General features: G+C 47.9%; 1 protein-coding gene across 1 annotated transcript in view; it reads left to right on the top strand.

The window, feature by feature from the left end:
* NDUFA10 (NADH:ubiquinone oxidoreductase subunit A10) overlaps window positions 1-16,295 on the top strand; it is a 34,301-nt gene extending 18,006 nt beyond the window's left edge. Inside the window, exons 9-10 of the mRNA XM_061460113.1 lie at window positions 2,423-2,531; window positions 15,851-16,295. Of these exons, the coding sequence (XP_061316097.1) occupies window positions 2,423-2,531; window positions 15,851-15,919 (178 nt within the window). The 3' untranslated portion in view covers window positions 15,920-16,295. The remainder of the gene's footprint in view (window positions 1-2,422; window positions 2,532-15,850) is intronic.
* Window positions 16,296-24,383: the final 8,088 nt, after the last annotated feature.

Here is a 24,383-nt window from a genome sequence, read left to right on the forward strand (position 1 = left end):
GTGTACTGCTGAATGTAATGGATGCAGTAGGTGTGTGATAGGTGCTTTTGGAGATGAGCTACCAATTGCTAAAGCGTACTTACCAATGTGATTCCTGTGTAGCAATGGGAAGAACCTGTCCTAATAGGATTATGGATGGTTGCAATGATCATGAGCTGAAATCTAATGCTCCTACAGCGTTAGGATCACACAGTCACTTACATGCTCTTTAAGTTTGAAGTGTGACATAATATTATGGGTATGTAAAGCATGCTCTGGGAAGCTGTGCTGTTGCATGGGGAGAGCTGCTTCAAGAAAACACATTTAGGTGCCAGAAAAGGATAAATAGTGCTCATTTAGTGCTGGGTGAGAGAGAAAATGAAGGAAACGAAAGGTGCCTTTAAACACTTCCTGCTGAGCAGTGAATTAGTTCTGGCAAGCCAACGTGCCTCTGTGGTTAAAGACATTGTTGTGGCAGGTATCTTTGGGGTGGTGCTTTCAGTTAGTGTTCAAAGTTACTTCTTAAGGTACAGAGCAGAGCTGAACCTGGAGGAGCCCCCTTGGGTTGCATTGGGTTTGTATGTTTTTGTGGTGCAGTGGTTTCTTTGGAAGCAGTGGTTGTGAGAGCGAAGATGTTGTAGGAGCACCAGGTTTTTCTCTTCCTCATTATCAAAGGTATATTATGCCTGGGAATTGGCCTGGCCTCTCTTGTCATCTTTTGGCTGAGATTCATGGAAGAATGGATTAATTGTAGACTGGTTGACTAGTGTCAAGTTCTGCTTCATATGTGCCTGGGCACATCTGCTTTCTCCTACAGACTTGGAAGGTCCAGAACATCTCCTGCTACTTGGCAGGGAAGAAGAGCTGGAGATGTTTATTCAGCTGAGAGATGAGTGGATCTGCCACAGCCTGTGCTGTTAAGCCTGAGCTCAGTGAGAGGTCTTCAAACATTGCCTGCACTTAGGGAATGAAGAGCTCATACCTGAAGGGCTGCTTTCTACTGGGGTCTGTTTCTTTTAGTTCCAGGTTCATCAGCAGTATTAGAGCTGATACCTTCTCAGCAGAGCTCCAGGACAGGAGACTTTGTAGGGGCAAAGCTGCTCTTCCTGAAGGATGCTGGTATTTAGAAACCAAACCAATTTTATCGTCAAATCACTGTTCTGGGCAAGCTCTTCCATCCCAGCTAGGTTATTCCAAGCTGTTATGGAGCGGGAAGGCTGTCATTGGCCAACAGGAGGACCAGTGCTAATGAAAAGAGCTCTTGCTGTGTTGGGGAAGAGGCAAAGGAGGGCTCATTTCCTTTGCTTGCAGCATATGTGAAATACACATTTAATGTAAGTGAAGATAGATAATGTGGTAGTTGATGGGAATCCTCTTTGGTGTTCATCCTGCTCTTGTAGAAGGGCATTTACCCTTCTCCCATATCAATTTCTACTAGATTATTACATTTCATTATTAATTTGTCTGTAGTAGGATAATCTACAGTGGATTATCCATCAGGCTACCTTAGCAGACATAGTTTCCCTCTTGAAACTCTTCCCTGCTGTGAGATGAGGTCCCAACAGCTGGGATTTAGGGGGAAACAATGAATTGCTTCAAGATGATGATGTGTGTGTTGCTGAGGGTGTTTGCATTGTGTGTATGTGTTTGTAAATGCTGTTCACCAAGCCTAACATAATTTACAGTTTCAAGTGCTCAGTTTGGTCACCATTGACTGCAAATGGATGTATTTTGCCCCCAAAACGTGCAGGTGGCACTGTTGCTCTATGCGTAATACCAGAATGCAGAATGTGGCTTTCTAGCAGTTTCTCAGACATCTTAAATGGGGGGTATTTGAAAAGGCTGGTGCTGTGCAGGATGGAGTTTTCGTGATCCCTGTTATCTGTTTTGGTGCAGCAAGCTTCTCCCAGTTAGAGCCAGGGAAGATGCTAGAGGCAGTGCTTCCAAACCCTGGCATTGCCTCGGCATCCAGCCATTTAGGCTGGGAATTTGGGGAAGAGCATAACCTTAAATGAACCCTGAAAAGGAGTAAAGTGTGCTAGCTAATCAAACAGGGAGGGAATGAAATGAAGCTGATTTAGCAAGATAGTGTGTGGGATTCAGCTTTTCCTTTGCTTTTCTAGGAAAGCAGAAAGCTTAGAGGTGCCTTAAGGAGAAGGCTCCCAGGAATGACAGTGTCTCCAGGGAGGGAAGGGAGAAGCAAGGAGAAGTTGGAACAGGAGCAAACTGGAGGCAAGGTTGAAGGGAAGAAACACAGTAGCTGTGTGAGGAAAAAAGGACTAAGTATGCATCATAACCAGGAAAGAGCCAGAACCTTGTACAAGTACTTAACAAAAAAAGGAGTTCTTTAATATTTGATCCAACTCAGAATTGATGTCATTTTGGGGCAGGATGTGGACTAACTGCTCCTTTTCCTTTCTTTTACTTCTTGCTTCCCCTGCAGTGTTCAGGACAAAGATGGAGTGCTGGATCCTTCAGCTGTCCCCATCTTAATTCCAGAGACCACAATTGGAGGCACTGAGTTTGATAAGACCTACTATGAGTATCGCTCGGTAAGTGATCCTGGGAGTGCAATGTGTTCCTAGCTGGCCTGTGCACAGCCTGGCTCTCAGTCCCATGTACAGGGATACCCAAAGTTGTGGATTTTGCCCAGATCCTCACCTTTTTGAAAGCCTAGCTTCCTCACAAGGGAAATAATGAAGCAGGCTGTGTGGAGACCTCAGATCAGCCTTCCAGTGTCTGAAGGGGGCTACAAGGATGCTGGAGAGGGACACTTCTTCAGGGACTATAGTGATAGGACAGGGAGTGATGGGTTCAACCTGAAACTAGGGGAGTTCAGGTTAGATGTAAGGCAGAAGTAGTTCCCTGTGAGGGTTCTGAGGTGCTGGCACAGGGTACCCAGAGAAGTAAATGCTCCATCCCTGGCAGTGTTCAAGGCCAGGTTGGACAGAGCCTTGGGTGACATGGTCTAGTGTGAGCCATCCCTGCCTATTGCAGGTGGTTGAAACTAGATGATCTTCAGGTCTTTTCCAACCCAAACCATTCAATGATTCTATATGCTGGTTTTCATTTTTGATCTTTAGATGTGGACTAAAGGATAAGTGGTTTTCATTTGGTTGTGTTCATCCTGCTCTGATTAATCCCTGACCTCTGACATGTAAAATAATCTGTTGAGTCAAAGAAAAGAACTGAAACCCATGGGCACGTCTATAAAGGGCACTTCTAAAATCCTGAGGGATGGGGTGTTTTTCCGGGAGTAGGCTGTGAAGAAATGAATGTTACATTGCCTCCCAATACCGGTGCTCCTTTTAATAGTGGGCAAAAGCCTAATGTGGCCCAGTGCTCCCTTACACCTCATGCAGGCTTCCACACAATGTTTTTACTACCTGCTTGCCTTTCTGGTTCTGGAGACAGCTAGACAACCTGGCTTCCAATTGACTTAGCACTTTGCCCTATTGCTTACTGTTATTTGCATGGGGTCCTCTTATACTGTGTGTCCAGGCATTTTAAATTCTCATTAGAGAGCTTGTGGGACTGCTGGCAGTTGCAGGTGATGGTCCAGTTTCAAGCTGGGTTGAAATCTCTGCTGCTGCATTGGATTCCCCCCCCGAAGCGATTACTGAAGACAAATGAAGATCTATATAAATAGTTGTAAACCATGATTTGCTTAATAGCAAGCCATAGTTTGCTCTTATTTTTTTCTGTTATATATTCTGTTAATACACAGTCTCTTCCTGAAATGAAAGTCATAGAATAATAGAATGGTTTGTGTTGGAAAGGACCCTAAGATTATCCAGTTCCATGGGCAGGGACAAAAACTGCAATAGACAGGTTGGTTTGGAAACTCTGACCTACCAGTGTGTTCCTCTTGGAATATCAGTTCAGAAGTCCCTGTGGGTATGTAACATAATTTGTTTCTCTTCATTTAGCTATGTGATAAAGAGGCTTCTGAATTCACCCTGTTCTGCCTCAATCCAGATTTAGTCTTTCCAACTTGTAAACTGAGTTCGAGCTAAAGGTTGGAGCAGCAGGAAGCATCTCAGTACTCCTTGAAGTTCTCTAATGGGTCTGAAAACTCCCTGGTCCATATGGGAAATTGCCGTCAGAATTCCCTGCTTCTAGCTACCACATTTTGAAGTCCAGAACCTCAAGCTCAGACTGAGGATTTTTGGAGCCCTTCGCTCCAAGAGACGTCTGTGCTTGTGCAGCACATATTTCAGAGGGATCTGCTGCATGACTTGTTGCCAGCATGCAACATCCATCTGTACTGGCAGTGCCTTTCTTCCTGAAGATGAGAGGGTTTTGGGGGCTGAAATAGCACTTTGCATTGGAGCTGGGAATTATTGAGGCTGCCTGACACACAGCTAGATGTGACCTCGGTGCTGTGTGCTGAGAACCAGTGGTAATACTTCTGAAAGCTAGAGGCTGTACAACAGAACGGTCCTCTTTGTCCCCTGGCTCATCAAATAGCTGCCTTCCAGGCAAAAACTGTGCCCTGCCTTGTAGATGTAGCAAAGGGGATGCTTAGGAGGAAGAATGTGGATACCTGGGATGGAAAGCTGCACTCTTGGATTGCTCTGCTTGATGCCAGTGAGTTGGCAGCAGAAGCTGAGTGCTGTCAGTACAGAAAGACTATTGCCAAAATTTAGTCTCCCTTCTGCAGGCAGGCTTTTAGGCCCTGGATGAGGAAAGTACTGTGGAAAGTGATAATGTTCTTTGGAATAAGGAGGAGTTGTACACTTTATGAGCCATTCTGTTCAATTCAGGCAATACTAGCTACTCACTGGATGCTTAGACACTTGAAATCCTTCAAGGATGGGGAATCTGTAGGGATGCTGTACAGTGCAAACAATGCTGAGTTTTCCTACTCCGATAAGCTACTGGAAGAGGAAGCACAAAGGCAGCCACCCACACTGTTTCCTGTTCTAGGAACTGAATTCTTTGTGTTGAAGGGCCTTAGAGCAGCTCCAGTGCCTAAAGGAGCTACAAGAAACCTGGAGAGGAGCTTTGGACAAGGGCCCTAAGCACAGGACAAGGAGAATGTCTTTAACCTACCAGAGGGGAGACTGAGATGAGCTCTTAGGCAGAATTTCTTCCCTGTGAAGGTGCTGAGGCGCTGGCACAGGGTGGCCAGAGGAGCTGTGGCTGCCCCATCCCTGGCAGTGTTCAAGGCCAGGTTGGACACAGGGGCTTGGAGCAACCTGCTCTAGTGGAAGGTGGACAGGGATGAGCTTTAAGGTCCCTTAAGCCTAAAGCAGTCTGGGATTGTATGAAACTTTGAAGATCCACGTTTTTCCCTCCAGCTTTGTTTAGCAAATGAAGGTGGGGCTTTCTTTGTAAGACAAGCCTTGTGTTCAGAGGTGATACAGCATGAGACCAACCAGTGCAGGGTGAACTTCTAGACATACAAATCTTGGCTATGAGGTTGCTGGATCGAACAAGAGGGAGCCCTAAGTCCTTGTGCTTGCCCATGCCTATGGTTACAGCAGTGCAGTTGAAGACAGTGGGATTATAACTCACATGACTTGTAAGTAAAGCCTTAATGATGGTATAATTACAGAACTTTAACTTTTCCTTGTGGGAAATCTGTGCTTTGAAATTGCCTGTAATGATGTTTACCCCAGAAACACTGCTTTGCAGAGGGCATTTTTGTCCTGCAACTACTCATAAACCCTTGATCATACCAATAGGCAGTGGAGTGCTGTGTTTTTCAGAGGTGCATGTACACACTTCATGCTGTCTAATAATGGTGCTTTTCAGGGATTCACAAATTCCAGGCAGAAGCTGGGTTTGCTTCATAATACTCATTAGTCAGGAGCAACCAAGAAGGAGGAGGAGGAAACACTCTTCAGAGTCCAAGATTTGCCTAATGCGTGCTTTTACACAAACGAATGAGGTAGCCACAGAGCGCTCTGAATCCTAGAAACATGCTATTTTGTAATGTAAATCCTCCAAGTGTTCTTTTTGCATGTGAGGAGGTGGCTTTCTGCAGCCTTCTCTTAGCATCAAGTTATCTGGCAGGGTTCGGCTGCTCTGCTCAAGCAGTTGTAAACTTCTGAAGATGCTTTTCTGGCAAGGGAAGAGTAACCTTTTAGTCAGGATTTGTAGATCAGATATAAGCATGTTCATTCTTCACTGAAGCAACAGTATTTTAGGAACTGTCAGACTAGTAAAGACTTTTCCCCCCCCTTAACAACTGCTGTATCTCTGCTTTCTTCCAACTGCGCACAATCCCTATGGATAATGCTCCAAATTCCATGTGTGCCTTGTGAAGCTGGAGCACTTAAGCAGATGTGTTTGCAGAGCAGATGAAAACAAATGGTTCTGTTTAATGGAATCAGTGTACTTAAATAATGTACTTATGTACTTCACACTCCTGAATGCTGTTGGCAAGTCCTGCTGCATCTCCTAGGGGTGCTGAAAAAAGGCTTCTTTGACGTGTGCAGGCTTTTTGCTGTGTACCTAAAAGTGCAGCTGTGCTGTCTAAGGTTCATATTCAAGTCATCACCTCTGTCTTTAGCTCTGAAAACAAAGCTGGAGACGTTTAAAATAGCCTTTGCCACTTTTTTCACTGCAGAACATAAGGAAATGATCAGCTTATCACAAAGTGTTCCAGAGCCTGAAGTCCTGGAGATCACTTGGCCCATTGGAATGGGGAATTCCTTCACTTTTAAGAGCTGAAAGCTTCCTTTTTCATGTCACCAGAGAAGCTGTGGCTGCCCTATCCCTAGCATTGTTCAAGGCCAGCTTGGACGGGGCTTGAAGCAACCTGCTCCAAGGTATCCCTGCCCGTGGCAGGAGGCTGGAACTGGATGAGCTTTAAGGTCCTTCAGGATTTGGTTCTTTTTCTTACCTCAGCCTTTCTCTGTGGGGGGATTAGGTTGTGCAGTAGGAAAAGTATCCCATCCTCTTTAGAGTCTGCTGGAATTATGTAAGTATATGTGCTGGGATGTATATTAAAATGCCCAAATGCTTGGGCACAGATTCTTCTTCAGACAGGCCTAGGCACCTAAAAAGCTCGCTTTGTGCTAAGGCAGATCCTGTACCGAGATGTTGTATCTTTTGTTAGCCTGACTTCCAGAGGAAGTCAGGGATTCATACTGTATCCTTGAAGCAGGCAGTTGTGATGAATCCTTTGAAGGATTTATTCCATCCTCTTGAACTACCTTCAAAGTCTCTTCCTATCCCAACATGACTTCCAGCTCCAGCGAGTGCCTGTGCTTGTGTGTGTAGGGCTTTCTTAGAAAAGCTTTGTTGTCATCTTTCAACCTGAAGTGCTCTTGCACTGTTGAGCCATGTGCTTCCCTTCCTTTCTTTACCCTCTCACTGCTTTTCCTTGCTATGCACTGACTAGTTGCTGATCGTGGCACTTTAACTTTGATCCGTTGAGTCTCTTCCTTCATGATTCTCATTGTCCTCCTTCAAAACTTCTTGCTCAGTGTCACTTGCTGTGGTGAGCTCAACTGTGTGTGTAGCCTGTATCCCCTATGTGAGGAAAGCAGAGCCTTATTGAGCAGCAGTAATGATCCTGCTTTGTCCATCCTTGTCAGTGCAGCTGTGGATTGAGCAGGGACAAAATGAGTGGCTTAGATTTTGCCACCTAATACTTAAAGCAAAAGGTAGAGGGGCTCTTATTTTGTTTCCCTCCCCTTTTCTCTTGGTGGAAGACTGCTTTTGGAGTATAGGGATGCTGACCATGAGACAAGGAAAGAACTAGTTACTGCTATGAGGTGCAGCCCTGCTCCCATAATTGTACCTCTGGCAAGTCCCTTCAGCTTGCTAACCTAGCAGAGGTAGGGTTTTTACTCCTTACATCAGCTCAGCTGCCTTGTTATCCTGCTTCTCATCCTCCTCCTTTTGGCCTCAGGACCTGGGAGTCTGTGGCTGCCAGACCCCTGCAGCCTTGCATAGCAGCCAGTGTAGAAGAGGCAACAGGTTAGAGGGGAGGAGAGTCCCATGCTTTTTCCCAGGTTTTTTATTACCCTCTTTTTCATGGGGAAATCCTCACATGTGCAATGTCTGCCAGGCCTCCAGGTATTTAGGGAGATGCAGAGAGCTAGCTGTAACACAGAGTGAGGTTTTGAGTGATGGGAAGGTTGAGCCCACAACATTAATCACCTCTCAGCCTCACAACCTGAACCCAAGAGTGTTATAAGAGCATATGAAAATCTTAACTAGCCCAACAGGGAGAACATTAAGGGAAGACTTCCTCCAGAGTGCAGAGCACTCCTGGCTTGCACACAAATCTCCATTTAAAAGACCCTGAACTACAAAAGAAATTCTTGAGCTTTGAGGAAGCCAAAGTCTTGCTCAACAACAGGGAGTGTTTGTGTCCAAATGATGCAGTGTGAGGTTCAGTGTGCTGATGGTCCTCAACATCTTGGCTTTGGACTGTTGTATTGGGTTACAGTAAAAGCTACAGGCTTCCCTAAAAAAAACAACCCCTTTGACCAGTTATACTTGTATGCACAGATGATATTACCCATGCATGCATATAAAGCACAGCTGCTGTGATAGGCTTTATCTAAGCCATGAATTCTCTTCCTACTTTGCAGGAGTTGGGAGATGGGGATATCTTTGTTCTCCATGCTTGTGATTGTTACCAGAGTGGCTGTCTTTGATACAATCTGCTGTTTTCTCTCTCTTGCTATCTTGGCTTGATGAAGATCCTTTTGTTTAGGGTCAAGGTCTTCCCTTCTAATTCTTATATTAATGGAGGGATTTGACAGCTCTAATAGCCAGCCCTCTGCTCTTGAATCCAGGGAGGAATGAAAACAGACATGTGATAAATAAGGAAAGGCTTGATTTAAGTTGTTCTTTTTTATCTGTTTTATCTCTGCAAAATATTTTTAGCCCTTTCTAAAGTAACAGGATGCTGCCTGGCTTAATATTCGTAAGAGCAGAAGATCCAGAAGGATAACTAAAACCTAGGAATGACAAAACTGGAATAGGTTGCCCAGAGAAGCTGTGGCTGCCCCAAGGTTCAAGGCCAGGGTTCAAGGCCAGGTTGGACAGGACTTGGAGCAACCTGCTCTAGTGGAAGGTGTCCCTGCCCATGGCAGGGGGTTGGAACTGGATAAGCTTTAAGGTTCCTTCAACCCAAACCAGTCTGGGATTCCATGAACCTAAGGAAAGGTAAGAGACGATGCATTTTACCTGTCCTGTTAGAAAAGCAAACTTGTGGTTAACACTTCATCTGGCTTGGATACACCTACTTGGCTTTTTCCTGTAGAAAGTTTGCTCTCTATAGTGGGTAACTGGTATTTCTAACATATTTGCCAAGGAAAAACAAAGTACGGGTTATTTTGCTGCTATGGAGAATAGTCTTAAGGGCAACTAGGCAGTGTGGAGGAACACTGCAATAGAATATTTAGCTGGGCTCTGTTGCTTGCTTTGTCCTACAAAAGCAAGGCTAGAGATACACGTTAGATTGGTTGTGGTATTTGTAGTTGTTCAAATTGTCACACATTCACTTGTCCAAAACAGATTCCTGCTTAAGCTCCTGTGTCCTCCTTATGTACGCTTCCCTTTTCAATAGGTTTCTATTGTCTTGCCTGTCTTTGTCAATACCTGAATGAAGGGTAAGTCAACATTCACTGAACAATTTCAGCAAATTGGATTGGTTTTAACCTCAGTTCAGTAAAGGTTTTGGGTCCTCTTGTTACTTGGCCTTTAATGAATGTTAACAGGCTGAAGAGTTTTTGTATGAGTAAAGAATGGCAGGAGTGAAGCTGTAAACAAGCGTCTATCCAATGCTGTGCCAATCCTTTGGAAACTGAACCAGTTCCACCTTGAATGTGTGTTTGGTGAGTGTTACACTCTCCTGCCCTTCTTTTGAGCTGTTGCTCTGTTACATAGGAACCAAACTCTTCCAGAATACAGCCAATACATTCTGCATGCTCCTAGATTATAGCTGTGTGCCAACAGCAAACACTGACAGCAAATTTCTGGAAGTCAGGATTTCTACTGGGAAAGGCAATAACCTTAGTTGACAGCAGTGCTGGAGGATGCTGTTATTGTACTTGTTAGAAACAGCCACTAACCAAAAGGATTTGGTTATTGATGAAAGAGCCCATGCTTGCAGAGCAACAACTCTGGTTTCAAGTGCTCTTTGATCAGTGCTGCTCCAAACATGCTATTTATAGATCTAATTTAGCTGTTAAGCTCAGCCATGAGTAGAAAGCAGCATAAGAGTAGAAGGAAAAAACTAGTAATTCCTTCTGCTCCTGAGCTCTTGGCAAACCACAGACTCTGTCCTGATGGATGGAGACCTTTTCAGGTTGTTCAGACTCTCCAGAGCTCTCCCTGTACCTGTCTGCTTGGCAATCGCTGTGAGGAGCTCTGAAATGCAGGCGCAGCGTGTAGCAAACAGCCTGCTGCTGCTGTGTGCTGCTCTGCAGCCTGAAAGACTTGATAGGGCTTTTCATCATGTTTATAGCTTTGAGAGACACTTCCATGGCAGGGATCTTCATTTAACTGAGGAGAGGATCTTGTTTTCATCTTTTTCCTAATGCTCTTTTCAAGTTGAGCAGTTTCATTCCTTTGAGCTGGCTCTACCTTTGGGTACAGCTCATTTCATTAGTTTTATGCTCTGTGTGGTAGATTTTATCACATCCTTTTGGAGCTAATCCTTGCTGCCAAATGGAAGTTCTGCACAGTGTAATGCAGCAAAGCAGGACTTGAGTCTCTGTCTCATCCGTTTCCATGGAGTGGAAAAATATGTGACCTTACAAGAGCTCACACTTGCCTCCTGCCATGGTGATGTGTGTGAGCTGTTGGGTTTGTCCACTGGGATCTCTGTCCTATCTGCTGCGTCTAAGAGCAGAGACTGAATTCTTGCATTGCAAAGCATGTGTCTAGGTGGCTGCTGTGATAATAACATGGCTTTTTTTACTCTTCCTGGGAAGGATGGTTAAGCTTTGGTGTGATGGTCAACTGCTTTCTGTGCACTTGCTGCTGGACCTATTTGTGGCTCCATAGGTCTCTTTGGGCTGATGTTAGTGAAGGACCTTAGAGGGTTTGAAGGGATTTAGTTGACCCTGTGTTCTTCTTACCTGTGGAGACATTGTGTTAATAATTGATGATGCATCATAGAACACACTACTATTATTAATGTAGCCATTAAGTCACACCTTTTCTTTGGTCTTATTCAAGTGTGATTTGCAGGTAGCACATAGGGAGTGTTTCTGTGAATGTGCCAGCCACTTGCGAATGATGAAGTGATGTGGCTTTGATGGTTGTCATTATAGTTCTGAGTTGTAAAGCACAAGGCTTGTGGAAAAGTCAAGGCTCTTCCAAATTCCTACTTGGTTTCCTATAAAACCTTCTAGTTTTGTCAGTAGTATCCTTCAGCAAGGAGTCATTCAAGCCATTGACTACCTGTATCTTGTACTCAGGGCTGGCCACTTGTTCCTGCTTCTGCCCTTGTCCTCGCTAAGCAGCTATGGGCAGAATAGGCTGAGAACTTAAGCTGTGTGCCGTTTGGAACACCAATTTAACCGTTTCTTGTCACAAAAAGCAGCACTTTCTCCATGCCCACATCTTCCTTGGTGCTCCCACCAGTCTTTGCAAGCTCAGTTAGCCAAACAGATACCAGACCACTGCAGAGTCACCTACAACTAACCTAGCCAGGAGAAGTAAATAGCTTCTCCCTGGGCAAGGGGGTTGATGGAGCTTGTGGAATAATCCAGCCAAGCTGCAGGGCTGGCTTGAGCTGTGCAGCAGAGAGATGAGAGGATGGGTACTGTAGAAGCTACTCTTGTAGGCAATGTGCTCTTCATTCCATTCAGCAGAGTGTTTTAATTTGGCTGGTTTAATTCAGGCTCCTTGTGACATTGGGCAAACGTTTGTTCTGGTGGGAGGAGGCAGAAGACCTCAAGAACAGGAATGAACCCTACTCCAGTAGTTTTCCAAATCATAGATTCATGGAATGGCTTGGGTTGGAAGGGACCTTAAAGCTCATCCAGTTCCAACCCCCTGCCATGGGCAGGGACACCTTCCACTAGAGCAGGTTCCTCCAAGCCCCTGTGTCCAACCTGGCCTTGAACACTGCCAGGGATGGGGCAGCCACAGCTTCTCTGGGCAACCTAATGCTCAAGAAGTGCTGAAAGATCACCAGCTTCCTCCTCTCTGGAATGGGTTGTTCCTAGTAGTGCAGCTTATTTGCTATGGTACATAAGTGAGCCTTGAAGAGCCTCTTCTTGGGAACTCATCTGTTCCTTGTACTTGGTGCAGACAGTGCACGGACCATAAATTCACATCCATCTGCTTGCTGGGTAATATGGGATTTACTTGTTGTGCCTTCCTCTTCCCAATTCTTTTTTGGGGGGCTATTTTGAAAGCTTGGGTGTAACATACCCCCAAACCAGACTGCTTCTTCCAATCCCCACTGTGAACACTGGAATATGAATGAATACTTATTCTAAAATTGGCTTTGATGTAGTGCATGCCTTTAAGCAAAGGCACATGGGGAATTTGTTTTGGACAATGAATAGAATTCTCTGGGGATTTGTATTGTATCTTGTAAAGAGGGCACATTTACCCAAGAAACAAAACTGTCAACTCCTGTGTTTTCCCAGAGAGCTCCTGTTGCTTTAATAATGCACTTATCTGCGACTCTCTTCAAGTATCAAAAGGCCAATTACGTGGTGCCTGGAGAGGCCCAGGGAGAGCTGGGTTTGTGCTTGAATTAATAGATACAGGCTGGTCACAGCAGGTCTGATGTCCTCCCTAGCTCACCACTGTACGTTTGCAGGGCAGAGACAGCAATCATTTGCTTTCATCTCGCATCTCCTCTTTGCTCAGCTGGAGGGGCTCTTAGCAGGGCTGCATGGTTTCTGCTGCTGTTTAGACAAGACATTAAAGACAACTTTAAATGAAACCCCTTGGAAACAGCAATCAGGAATGGCTTGTGACAAGGCAGGGGAGGGGAGGCCTCATGAAGGAGGTGGAAGTCATCTTTTAGGCTGATGTTTTAATGCAAGAAGTGTCTTATTTTCTGACCTTCAGTTGAATAATAAAGCCCACCCCATCAAACATCACTCCCCCCTTTTCCTCAACACAACAGGCTTCATCCTGGATTCAATAGCTGGGGTTGTGGAGTTGAGTATAGATTTCATCAAGTTGAGTCTTGCTTCTCTCTGCAGGGGCTGCTCTCTCAAACAGGATCCTCTTACAGCCTTTTGAAAGGGGAAATCATCAGGCCAAGTCAGGGGTCCTGTGTGAAACCAGCACTTATGTGGAGATGAGCAGATGATCTGTGCTTCATTATTTGTAAAGGCTGCCAGTGGAGAGCTTATTTATAGAGGAAGAGTTTCATTATAACAGCATTGCTTACTTCAGGCTTTCTCCCAGAGCTCATTTCCTTTTGCTTGGTGGGTTTCTTCTTGATTCCATTTTTGTATCTTGACGATGAACGCTGTTTTATCATTCCTGGAGACAGGAAGGAGAAGAGGCTCTGGACATAGATTCTGCTTTTGGAGCTAGGACCTATGCAGCTCTGACGTTCAGGTCATGGTCAGTACTGTCTGAAGGGGATTGCTTTAACACTTGAGCCTCCATAGGATCCCTCAGTTCAGAACAATTGCCAGAGCAGCTCCTTCATGCACTGCATGTTGCTGGCTGGTTTGATTCCCATGGCTCAGTTATGTAGTGGGTACAGAGCCTGGTTTCTGTGTATTCAGGCTGAAACTGCACTGCAAATGTGTGTTGCTTTTGCAAAGCAACTTGTTAGGAGATGGTTTTGATGACAGCATTGTTGGCATGCTTGTGGGGAGTCTTCTGTCACAGGAGTGTGTTTCTGCTGACCCAACACAGCCTGCCTTGCCTGGAGGAGCTCTTCCATTGCCTGCAGAGAGAGCCCATACACTGTGTAAAGGGAGCTTGCTATTTCAACCATCCTGGCAGGCTTTCTCTTGTAGTTCTGGGTGTGCTGGGTCTGTAACCTCTTAAAATGGCTGCTACTTCAGCAGCCTCTTTGCCTGCATCCTTAAAGCTGGAGGTAGAACAGCTTGGCGACAGGTTTTTGTGTCGGGAACACTCCCCGAATGCTTTTGCACTGTGTCTGCATGTGGCAGCAGGCTGAGAGGGCCAGGCTGGGCTTCCTGTGCCAATGCACCATCCACATTGTTGTGTGTATCCTCTTCCTCCTGACCGTGGTGTAAGGGTATGGCTATGGGACATCTGTTTGGTTGGCCTGATGGACTATAGCTCTTCAGTGTCTCAGGTCCTTTCACAGGCTTGGAGGTAACAGACTTATTTCTAGGTCTAGACGCAACTCCTTGAACTCCCAAATAATAGAGTGGTTTGGGTTAGAAGGGACCTTAAAAAAAACCTGCTTGCTGCTCCTCTGCCATCAGCTTTTGGCTCAAGTGCTAAGACTGCTTAGAATCACAGAATCCTTGAGGGTGGAAAAAACCTTTAAGATCATTGAATCCAAGCACTGCCAAGGCCACCACTAACCCATGGCACTGAGGCCTCGTCTCCATGGTGTGTGAGCACTTGCAGGGACGGTGACTCCAGCACTGCCCTGGGCAGCCTCTTCCAATGCCTGAGCACCCTGTGGGGAAGGAATTGTTCCTCAGCTCCATCTAAACCTCCCCTGGTGCAGCTTGAGGCCGTTTCCTCTTGTCCCATCCCTTGTTCCTTGGGAGCAGAGCCCAGCCCCTCCTGGCTCCAACCTCCTGTCAGGCAGTTGTAGGGAGTGATAAAGTCCCCCCCGAGCCTTCTCTTCTCCAGACTGACCCCCCCAGGTCCCTCAGCCGTTCCCCATCACACTTGTGCTCCAGGCCCTGCACCAGCTCCGTTGTCCTTCTCTGGCCCTGCTCCAGCACCTCAATGTCCCTCTTGTAGTGAGGGGCCCAGGAATGAACACAGGATTACAGGTGCAGCCTCACCAGTGCCCCGTGCAGGGCCCTGGCCCTGCTGCCACACTGGTGCTGATACAGACCAGGATGCCCTTGTCCTTCTTGGCTGCCAGGCAAAGGTACTGCTGCTGTGATTTACCTCCATTTATTCTCATCTCAATGATAACTTGCTTTGCCTCCATGATGAGAGTGCAAACTCTCCAGCTTCCCTGGAACATCTAATGTCCCCCTTCCAGTGCTCTAGTACAGCTGATGTCCCCTCTCCGAGCACTCCAGTCCATGCAGTAGGCTCGGAACTGCTCCTTACATGCCAACTCTTGTAACCTATACAACCAGCCCAAGCTGCTGAGATGCTGCCAGAAGGAAGGGCTTCCTGCTGTGTTCCCCAGCCACAGTGAGGTGCAAATCAGCCCTCCAGAGGGATAACTTGGTGTGATATTACTGTGCTTCTTCAAGCCCTGGTTTGGGAACTGTGGCTAAAGGCATGTCCATGCTGCTGAATTTTGGGTAGTGGTTGAGTAGTGGTTTCTGGCTTTGTTTTTGGAGACGGGTAGATGATGCTTTTGCTTTAATGAAGTTAAGTTCAGCTCTTGAAGTCTAAAGATGTGATTTCATTTGAATGGTTTAATTTAATGTTGTCATTAGCTCAGTATTTCATGCCTGAAATACTTCATGTATTTAATAATGTATTCCTATTTTGGCATGAGATTCTAGTGAGTGATTGCTATATGCTGTGGTTAGACGTGTCATCTCTTCCTAAAACTGGGGACAGGGGTGTGTAGGGGAGAAGAGCTGGATGAATCCAGGTGCTGTTGTGCTGTTGAGATTATGAGCCTAGTTTAAATAGCCGTTATGGCATAGTGGTTTTTGTGGGTCCCCCCTGCAACTGCATAGCTCGGTTCTTTCAAAGAATGAAGTTTCAGTCATTGTGTGGTGAAAACAAATGTAAAGGTTTCCATAAAGAACAAAAGAGCCATGTTTCTGACTGCCCTTTCTGCTTTTTCTAGCTTCCTGGTCGCAACTTCAGGCAAGGCTACAATGCTGATGTTGGTGACAAGTGGATTTGGCTCAAGTGAAGTCAGCTCCCTTCAGACCCCTAACAGCAATGGACCACAGCACTTGAGTGAAGCAGCCGAGTTCAGTGCGTGCCTGCTCTCCATCAGTTGTGTAGCACGAAGAAAACACTGGTTAAATCATCTTCCAGTTTAGGAGAATAAGCCCTTAGAAGGGGAATCACTTTATTCTGCTTTGTTCTTCCCTGATGAATTTGGGGTGCTTTGGATGTTGGCTGGTTTATGTGTGATAGCAAAGTGATCTGGGATTACAGGGGCTGACTTGAGATCAGCGCTGGACTTGCTCTTCATCAAGGCTGTGATTTATTATCCAGGATTCTTGTTGTTTTGCTGAATCAAAAGAAATTAAACCTGTCTCTTCCTGGCTCTCACAAGTGAATTTCTTGCTGTGTCATGCGTGGGGTTTTCTTAGTTTCATTAGAAGAGTGCACATGCTAAGAAACCCCAAGCTTGGATAGTGTTCTGAAAGCCTCTTACTGGACATCACCATCAAAGGAGGAAAGCAGAATGTTCATTGAGAGAAAGGAATAAATGTTGATCTCAATTGAAACAGTATAAAACCCCCGCCAAACTAATCGCTACCAGTTGTACTCCGAGCTTCTTCCATTGCATGGGCATGACATGAAAATGTTTGTTGGGTATGAGAGACAAATGTAATTATTGTTTTTGCAAGTCTCTGAAACTCCAAGCTGGAATTCTTTGTGAAGAGATGATTCATTTGGTATGAGTTAGTCCCAGAACTGAGGCATTTTGGCACGGGTTCAAGCAGTGCTGTCCAGAGTTAAGCTGCAGTGATTCTGTGTTTCCAACAAGGGGCTGACTCCTTCCCTTACTGAGTAGAAGTGCTGCCAGGCATTCCACAGCTTTCCGTATCAAAACTAAGATGAAAAGATTCTTTCCTTGGGGGCCTGGTTGGATACCTGAGCAGTGGGATAGAAATGTGGCTCATCCCACTGATCCCTTAGCATTTTCTTTCCAGGTTTTATGGCTGACTGCTTTGATGCCACAGGGCCAATCCTGTGCTAATGTAGCTGGTGTCCTCACAGTGATGAGCAAGTGCTGGGGTGCAAGTGAAAATGCAGCAGATCTGATGCAGTTTTGTAGTCCTGTGCATTTCTTGAACTGCTGCAAGATGATTTGTGCCTTTTCACCTTCCAGAGACAGGTTCTTGGGGCACTGGACCTGGTGCAGCTCAGCAATGGGCTTCCTTATCCCATGTCTCCCGCAGGAAGGTGTATCTTGGTGCTCTCATGCCTGAGGAGCTGCCAGCCTGAGTGGCTGTTGCCTTCTCCTGTGCAATGAGATCCTGAGCAATTAGTGTTAACTGTTCTTTCCCTATCTAGAGCAGCATCTGTCAGCAGTGAGTAATGAGCATGGAGATGAAAAGAACATCTGCTGTGGCTTTAGGTTGCCTTTGGAGCAGCCCAGCTCTGTTTTTACAGGTGTCTTCCACCTCAGCCATGCTGTGTTCTCCAGGTACTGTAACTCACTTGGGTGGTGGATCTCCTAGAAGGTAAAAGCACTGTTTGGGCTGGGTGTAGTGCTGAGGAAGCTCTTGGCTTCAACTTTGCCATAGTGGGGCGTGCAGAGCATTCCTAAAAGCCTGCTCCAGCAGCACACTGAGAGCTGACCTGAGCTTTGGATGGAAAGGACTTGAATTCCAAGCAGGAAAAGCAGCGGGATAAGACAAAATGTGTGTTGAGATTACTTCTTTTTTTGTTCTAATCCGGGGTTTAACTCTGCTTTAGAAGTAAAACTGTTTATAAACTGAATCTGTAAAGGAAATGACTTTCTCTCCCCTGGCTGTAGGAAGGAGCTGTGTTCTTCCCTCCTTCCCACTCCATCACCTCAAAAACCCATCTCTTAGCAAACCAGCTGTAAAGATTCTGCCTTTTGAGGACTGTGCTGTGCCAGTTGGATGAATCTGTCTTCATGGGAGGCTGGAGAAGCTAAAATGGCCCAAGTCCTCTCTGCTGTTCTGCGTAGGTGCGCGTGTGATAGCATCTGTGGTCTGTCCTCTTATCCTGAGTTCTCACTGCCTGTGTTAATGTGTGGGGAAGTCTGCCTCTTGCCTGTCATATCCTGTGCTTGATTCTGCCTGCTTTACTAAGGCAGATCCCAGGAGAATGGTGGTGGTTCTGTTACAGCCATCAAACCATGGGCAGAACCATCAGTGTTCATGGTGGCTGCAGTCCTGCAGGTAACTCCACCTTGGATTCACTTTTTGGTTGCATAGAAAGGGGAGATGGGTGGGAATGGGTCCTACCACTAAAATGAAGGCTTGACATGCTACAGTCTCACATGAGGTGGTGAAGATTGCTTCTCAGCCTCGGAAACCTGTGAGTTCATGCCAACACCCATCCCACTCTAAGAACTCTGCTTACGGCTTTTCAGGTTTGGTCTCTTCATCATCCACCCGTGGCCTTTCCTAGGGTTGACTGGTGCATGTTTGTGCTTTCCCAGTATGTCCATTACAAGCTTCCTTGTCAGCTGGGGGACAGCTGGAACTGTTATGGGTATGACATGGTCAGCCTCTGTGCTTATCTGCGCGTGTCTGAGCCTGCCTGTGCTTTGCACTTCACGTTGAAGTATTCAGGTTGTCCAGAGAAGCTGTGGCTGCTCAATCCCTGGCAGTGTTCAAGGCCAGGTTGGACACAGGGGCTTGGAGCAGCCTGCTCTAGTGGAAGGTGTCCTTGCCTGTGGCAGGGGATTGGAACTGGATGAGCTATAAGGTCCCTTCCAACCCAAACCATTCCATGATCAATGAAAAGGATTGTCTCTCCTCTATGTATTCATAATTGATGTGCATGTGATGCTGGCCAAGCTGCTCAGAGGTGCATGGCCTTGGGAGCTCCCATCCATGTTGGTCAAAACAGCCCCTCTCTGACTGTGTTGCTTCCCATGACTCTGCTTAGCTTGGATGTGAAATGAGTGCTTTATAAATCACTGTCTGCATGATGGAACAAGCATTCCAAGCTGTGTTCTCTGCTGCCTTCCTTGGGCTGAAGGGAGCTACAGCCTGGCTTTCCCTGGCAGAAAGGTCCCATGCAGTGATGAGAATGTGCCGTACATCCTTGCTGCAGTAATGAGCAAAGCCTTGGCTCCCCAGCAGCCTGCTTCACCCCACTTTGGTGGTGTGGGTTGGAATTCCTCTTTTACACTAGAGGAAGGGGCTTTCATGAGCAAGAGAAATGTTTTCCCCTTGCAGCTATTCGGTGAGAAGCTCTTAGAAGCCTCTATTCCCCCTGTAAAGAGGTCTGCATTCATTCCATAGCTGCTGCTCAGTGTCATGGCAGGTGGCAAGATGTAGGGAACAGGCAGCTTTTTGCTCCAGTTCCCACCTTTCCAAGTCTTTATTTGCCAAATCCATGTTCACAGCGAGATCAAACCAAGCCTGTTGCTGCTGGTGCCATGTGATTCTCCTGCAGGTGCTGGAGGCCAGCCTAGCTGCTTCTCTATCTGATGGGCCCACTCCTGGTTCTTTGATCCCTGCTGATGTTCTCCACGCTCCCAAACAAAAGCTGCAGGTACAAATGATACCTGAACTTGATGTGTCTGAGAGAGGCAGACACCACACCTCATTCCCCCACCTGCCTGTGGATCACCTCTGATCCACATGGAGCATGGCCTGGAGACACAATCCCAGACACCGCTGCTGCTGCATGGGGGATGAGGGCTGTGTTAGCTGGCACACAGGATGCTGCACCTCCAGGACAATGTTCCTGTGTCTCCACACATTGCTGTAAGCAAGGGAATGCGAGTGTGTACCCAACGAAGGGTTGCTGGTGGATCAGGCTGCATGTGTTTATCTTTGTTGGGTGCGGGTAGAACTCTGGCTCCTGTTGTCCTCAGTGGCCAACTGGAACAGTCCTGGAACTTGGGCTGGGGTAGGCAGGGCCTGGACCTTCAATGAGGATGGGAAAGCAGAGCCAGTGTGGTCCATGAGAGGTTTCACAAATCCCTGCTGACTTCTCCATAGGGTGAAGTGATCATCTGAGTGATGGATACTGCAGCTTGACAGCAGAAGGGAGGTGAGGGACTCAACCAGAGTGAGGTATCCGAGGTTAGGGGGGATTAGCAAACCCTGCTGGCAGGGCATTGAGCTCAAGCATTGTGTTCAGCTGACTTGGTCCAGTATCCAGGTAATCCTTGCATCAATCTGTCCCAACACAGGAATGATAGTTCTTCCCCTATGGTGATGAAGAGCAGCAGGGTGGAAGACTGTGTCTTCAGTGTTGTGGGTGCAGCTTACATGAGCCAGCGTGTCTGACAGCTCCTCATGAAAGCATCCCTCAGGAGACGAGCTCCCAAGTCCTGTCAGCACCTCCAGATCCTTCCGCCACTCCTATGGATATCCCTGAGTGTTCCCTGTGCAAAGCAGCACCAAGTTGGTGAGTCCTGGGGCTGCTCCCATGTAACCTCCTGCTTCCCTTTGGGCTGGTGAGGTCGGGTGAAGCACATCTGGTGTTGCAGCAGGCACAGCGCATCGATCTCTGTACTTTTGTGTCACAACCTCTCCTCTTTGTCCCTGGCCATGGTGATTGTCACCCCATGCATTGCTGCTGGAGTCCCTGTGGGGCTGGTTTTCCCCTTGGTGTCTTGTTATTCCTCTCTGCAGGGCTTCAGCCTTCCTGGGAGGAGCTGAGCTTCATACATGGGCCTGTGGGTTGCTGTGAGGTGCGCTGGGGCAGCCAAGGCTGTGAGCATGTAGGAAGGGCCCTTTACTCCATGCTTTTAACTCTGCTTTGACTGCTGACACCCAGAACAACCCTGGGATTCCCCATTTTATAGGATCATAGAGTCATGGAATGGTTTGGGTTGAAAGGGACCTCAGAGCTCATCCAGTTCCAACCCCTGCCACAGGCAGGACCACCTTCCACTAGAGCAGGTTGCTCCAAGCCCCTGTGTCCAACCTGGCCTTGAACACTGCTCTAGTGGAAGGTGTCCCTGCCTGTGGCAGGCATTGGGACTGGATGAGCTTTGAGGTCCCTTCCCTTTCCAGGGCTATGGGCCATGAGGAGCATCACCTCTGTAAGTGCCCTGTGTAGTGGTGGGGAGAAGCTGCCTGGATTTCAAACAACAGCCTAGAGGCTCATGGGCCCCCCTAGGGAAAGCGCAAGGAACGGGAAGACCCTGTATGGTTATGAATGCACCCAGCTGTAGCCCTGTGCTCCATCACCTGCTTTCCTGTGCTCTGCTGGGGTCATGTACCCCATTACCTGCCTCTCCCTTGTTTAGCTAGGATGTTATCTGGAGCTTGCTCCGGATCTGGAGCAAAGCAGCATTCCAGGTCAGCCTGGCCAAAGGGGAACGAAGTGATATTAAAGCGTGATGTTTCATTGCTGTGTAATTAACTTCAGCTCCTTTCCAGCTCCAACGAATCGCCCTCTGAGCCCGTGTTTGCACCGGGGAGAACTTTGAACTGAGTTACCAGCCTTTGTGTTGTCTGGGAGGCTGCTGCTGCTGTCTGTGTGTGGTTTGAGATACCACAGCATGGCCCCATCCAGCCCCGCTGGGGCGGGTGTGCCAGCATCCAGGGTAAGCAACGGCAGAGCTTGTTGGCTGGGGCTGTGATTAACCCCTAAATGGAGAGCCCCAGGCATGGGAAACCACCGCAGCATCCCAGGAGAGCCTTAGCCTCCTCCCTTGGTGGCTTCCCTGCTGGGATATATCCTGGTGCAGCCTGAGATGGGCAGGAAGGGCTAGCTGCTTGATCTGGTTGTGCCACCATCCCCAGGTCTTCCCATGTTGCTCTGTGCAAACTAATCCAGTCTGCTGGGAGAAGGAATTCAGCTTAAACTGCCCCCATGAGAGAAGGGGGGGGGCTGGTTCAGCAGGGACCTGGGCTGCATCAAAAGGTGTGTGAGCAGCAGATCAAAGGAGGTGATGTTGCCTCTATGCTCTGCTCTGGTCTGGTGAGACCCCACTTGCAGCACTGTGCAGTTCTGGTGTCCTCAGCATAAAAAGGACATGGAGCTGTTGGAGCAAGTCCAGAGGAGGCCATGAGGATGAGCAGGGGCTGGAGCACCTCCTGTATGGAGACAGGCTGAGAACACTGGGGCTGTTCAGCCTGGACAAGAGAAGGCTGTGTGGAGACCTCAGAGCAGCTTCCAGTATCTGAAGGGGGCTACAAGGATGCAGAGAGGGACTGCAGTGATAAGACAAGGGGTGATGGGTTCAAACTGAAACAGGGGAAGTTCAGGTTGGAGATAGATAAGGAAGAAGCTCTTCCCTGTGAGGGTGCTGAGGCTCTGGCACAGGGTGCCCAGAGAAGCTGTGGCTGCCCCATCCCTGGCAGTGTTCAAGGCCAGGTTGGACACAGGGGCTTGGAGCAACCTGCTCTAGTGGAAGGTGTCCCTGCCCATGGCAGGGGGTTGGAACTGGGTGAGCTTTAAGGTCCCTTCCAACACAAACCATTCCATGGTTCTGCGAAAGCTGCAGGAAGTCCTGCAGCGTGTAACCCAGCTGTTCCCGGATTGTATTCCCAGGAAAGGAATTTTCTCCTTGGGAAAACTTCTCCAGCATGGTGCCTTATGTGCAGGCAGCCCAGGTGGGTTTTGGTGCCTGTGTGTGGCTCACTCAGCAGCTTTCCCTACTTGTATTCTGGAATTCAGTGTTTGGTCTGAATCACAGGAGCAGCCAGGGCTGAGCTCAGCAGTTGTTTGTGCATGCCCTTGCCTGCATCAGATGACATCGAGTTCCCCTGGAGGCAAATTGTGTCAAAAGATGCTTTTTCCTTTCCACCACTGGTGAATTTACTGTCTCTGCACTTCTGCTGAATGCCCCCTTGTCTGCAGAGCATCAATACAAGCTCTGTCCTTTGCCCCAGCCATTGGGCACCAGAGGAGCCTCAAAGATGTGTGTTCTTGAATGCACTGATTTTCAGAGGCAAAGCCATTGCTCTGGCTTTGTGCAGCCTCCTCAATGCAGGAGGTGGCCCAAGAGGAAGATGATGAAGAGCTCTGAGCCCTTCTTTGTGGTGCTTCACTCTGCAACAGTGACCCCGTCCTTCCTCTGCCCTCCAATGGTGTGATGCTCATCCCTTCCTCTGCAGGCTGCTCTCTCCCCTTTGCTTTTCACCCTCCTCTCTCTGTTCATCCACTTGGAACCTGAGTGCTCTCTGCCTTTGCTCCTGACTAAGGTCTGGCCCTGCACCAAGAGACCAGCCCCTGAGCACCACAGCAGAGCCCCACAGCATGAATGGATGGATGCTTCCTGGCCACACATGGCCTGGCCCCATTCTGTCCTCAGCTCCTGCTTTGGTACCTCCTTGGGGACCACAGCATCCCCTCCTCTGCTCCGGGGATGGCTGCCCTGGCTGAGATGCTCTGTTTTGTGCAGCTCTTGTCCATGCCCCATCCCTGGCAGTGTTTAAGACCAGCTTGGACACAGGGGCTTGGAGCAACCTGCTCTAGTGGAAGGTGTCCCTGCCCGTGGCAGGGGGTGGAACTGGGTGAGCTTTAAGGTCCCTTCCAACACAAACCAGTCTCTTCCATTGCTGACTCACCTGAGCAGAAAGGGAATTCTGCCTCCTGTTGATACAGGAGCAAATGGCGATGGATTCTTCAGAGGAGCAACATAAGGCTCATGTATTTCCCACCTCTTGGACTTCAGCAGGTACCTGGGCATCAGGAGGATGCTGCAGCTCAGCTCTGAGGAACAGGTTGGTGGCAGGGAGGCTGGGGGACAAACCAGAGCCCTGTGATGGGGACCCATGCACGAGGTCAGCATCCTTCGTGGTAGCCTGTGGCCAGGTCTTTGTAACTACCCCCTTGATACGGGGACCGAAAAGAGTCACTAGAGGTCACTGCCGCACTGGAGCGGGAGCCTGCTCCCTACCTGAGCTGAAGGGGAGCAAAGGCAGAGAGCCCCAAAGCACTGCGACCATGCTCCATAGCCTGGTGCAGTAGATGCTGGCAGGGACGGAACTCATGTCCTGGAGGTGCTGAGCAGGGAAGTGATGCTGCTGGGTACCCTTGGGCTGTGTCCCATCCCACCGGAGCTCCAGGACCCAAATGTGTCCCCTCATGGCTCTGAACAGAAAGAGTATGGGGGGCAGGGAGCGGTTGATGCGCTGCCTCTGTGGGCATCAGGAGTCAATGGCTTGGTGCTCTCATCCTTATTGAAGGAGATGGGGCAAAGAAGCAGCCGAGTGTCCTCCTACGAGTGAGGGTCGGAAAGAAACTGGATCTGGTTCATCTTTATGGGTAAATATGGGCAGAGTTTGGGGGAAAACCGGGAACAGCCAGGTTGGATGGGGCTTCATGCAACCTGCTCTAGTGGAAGGTGTCCCTGCCTATGGGACTGGATGAGCTTTAAGCCCCCTTCCAACACAAACCAGTCTGGGATCCTATGATTCTATGTAATAGTGTTATGCTCTAAATATTGGGAGCCCATGTGGGGCTCGGTTTGCTGTATTTGTACAGTTATCTGCTTGTAAAGGGTGGGTGTTGTCAGCTCTTACCTC

The sequence above is a fragment of the Pezoporus flaviventris genome, unplaced genomic scaffold, assembly GCF_033815535.1.
Source record: "Pezoporus flaviventris isolate CSIRO_AGI_PZ_B2104156 unplaced genomic scaffold, CSIRO_AGI_Pfla_v1 ptg000001l, whole genome shotgun sequence".
NCBI lineage: Eukaryota > Metazoa > Chordata > Aves > Psittaciformes > Psittacidae > Pezoporus > Pezoporus flaviventris.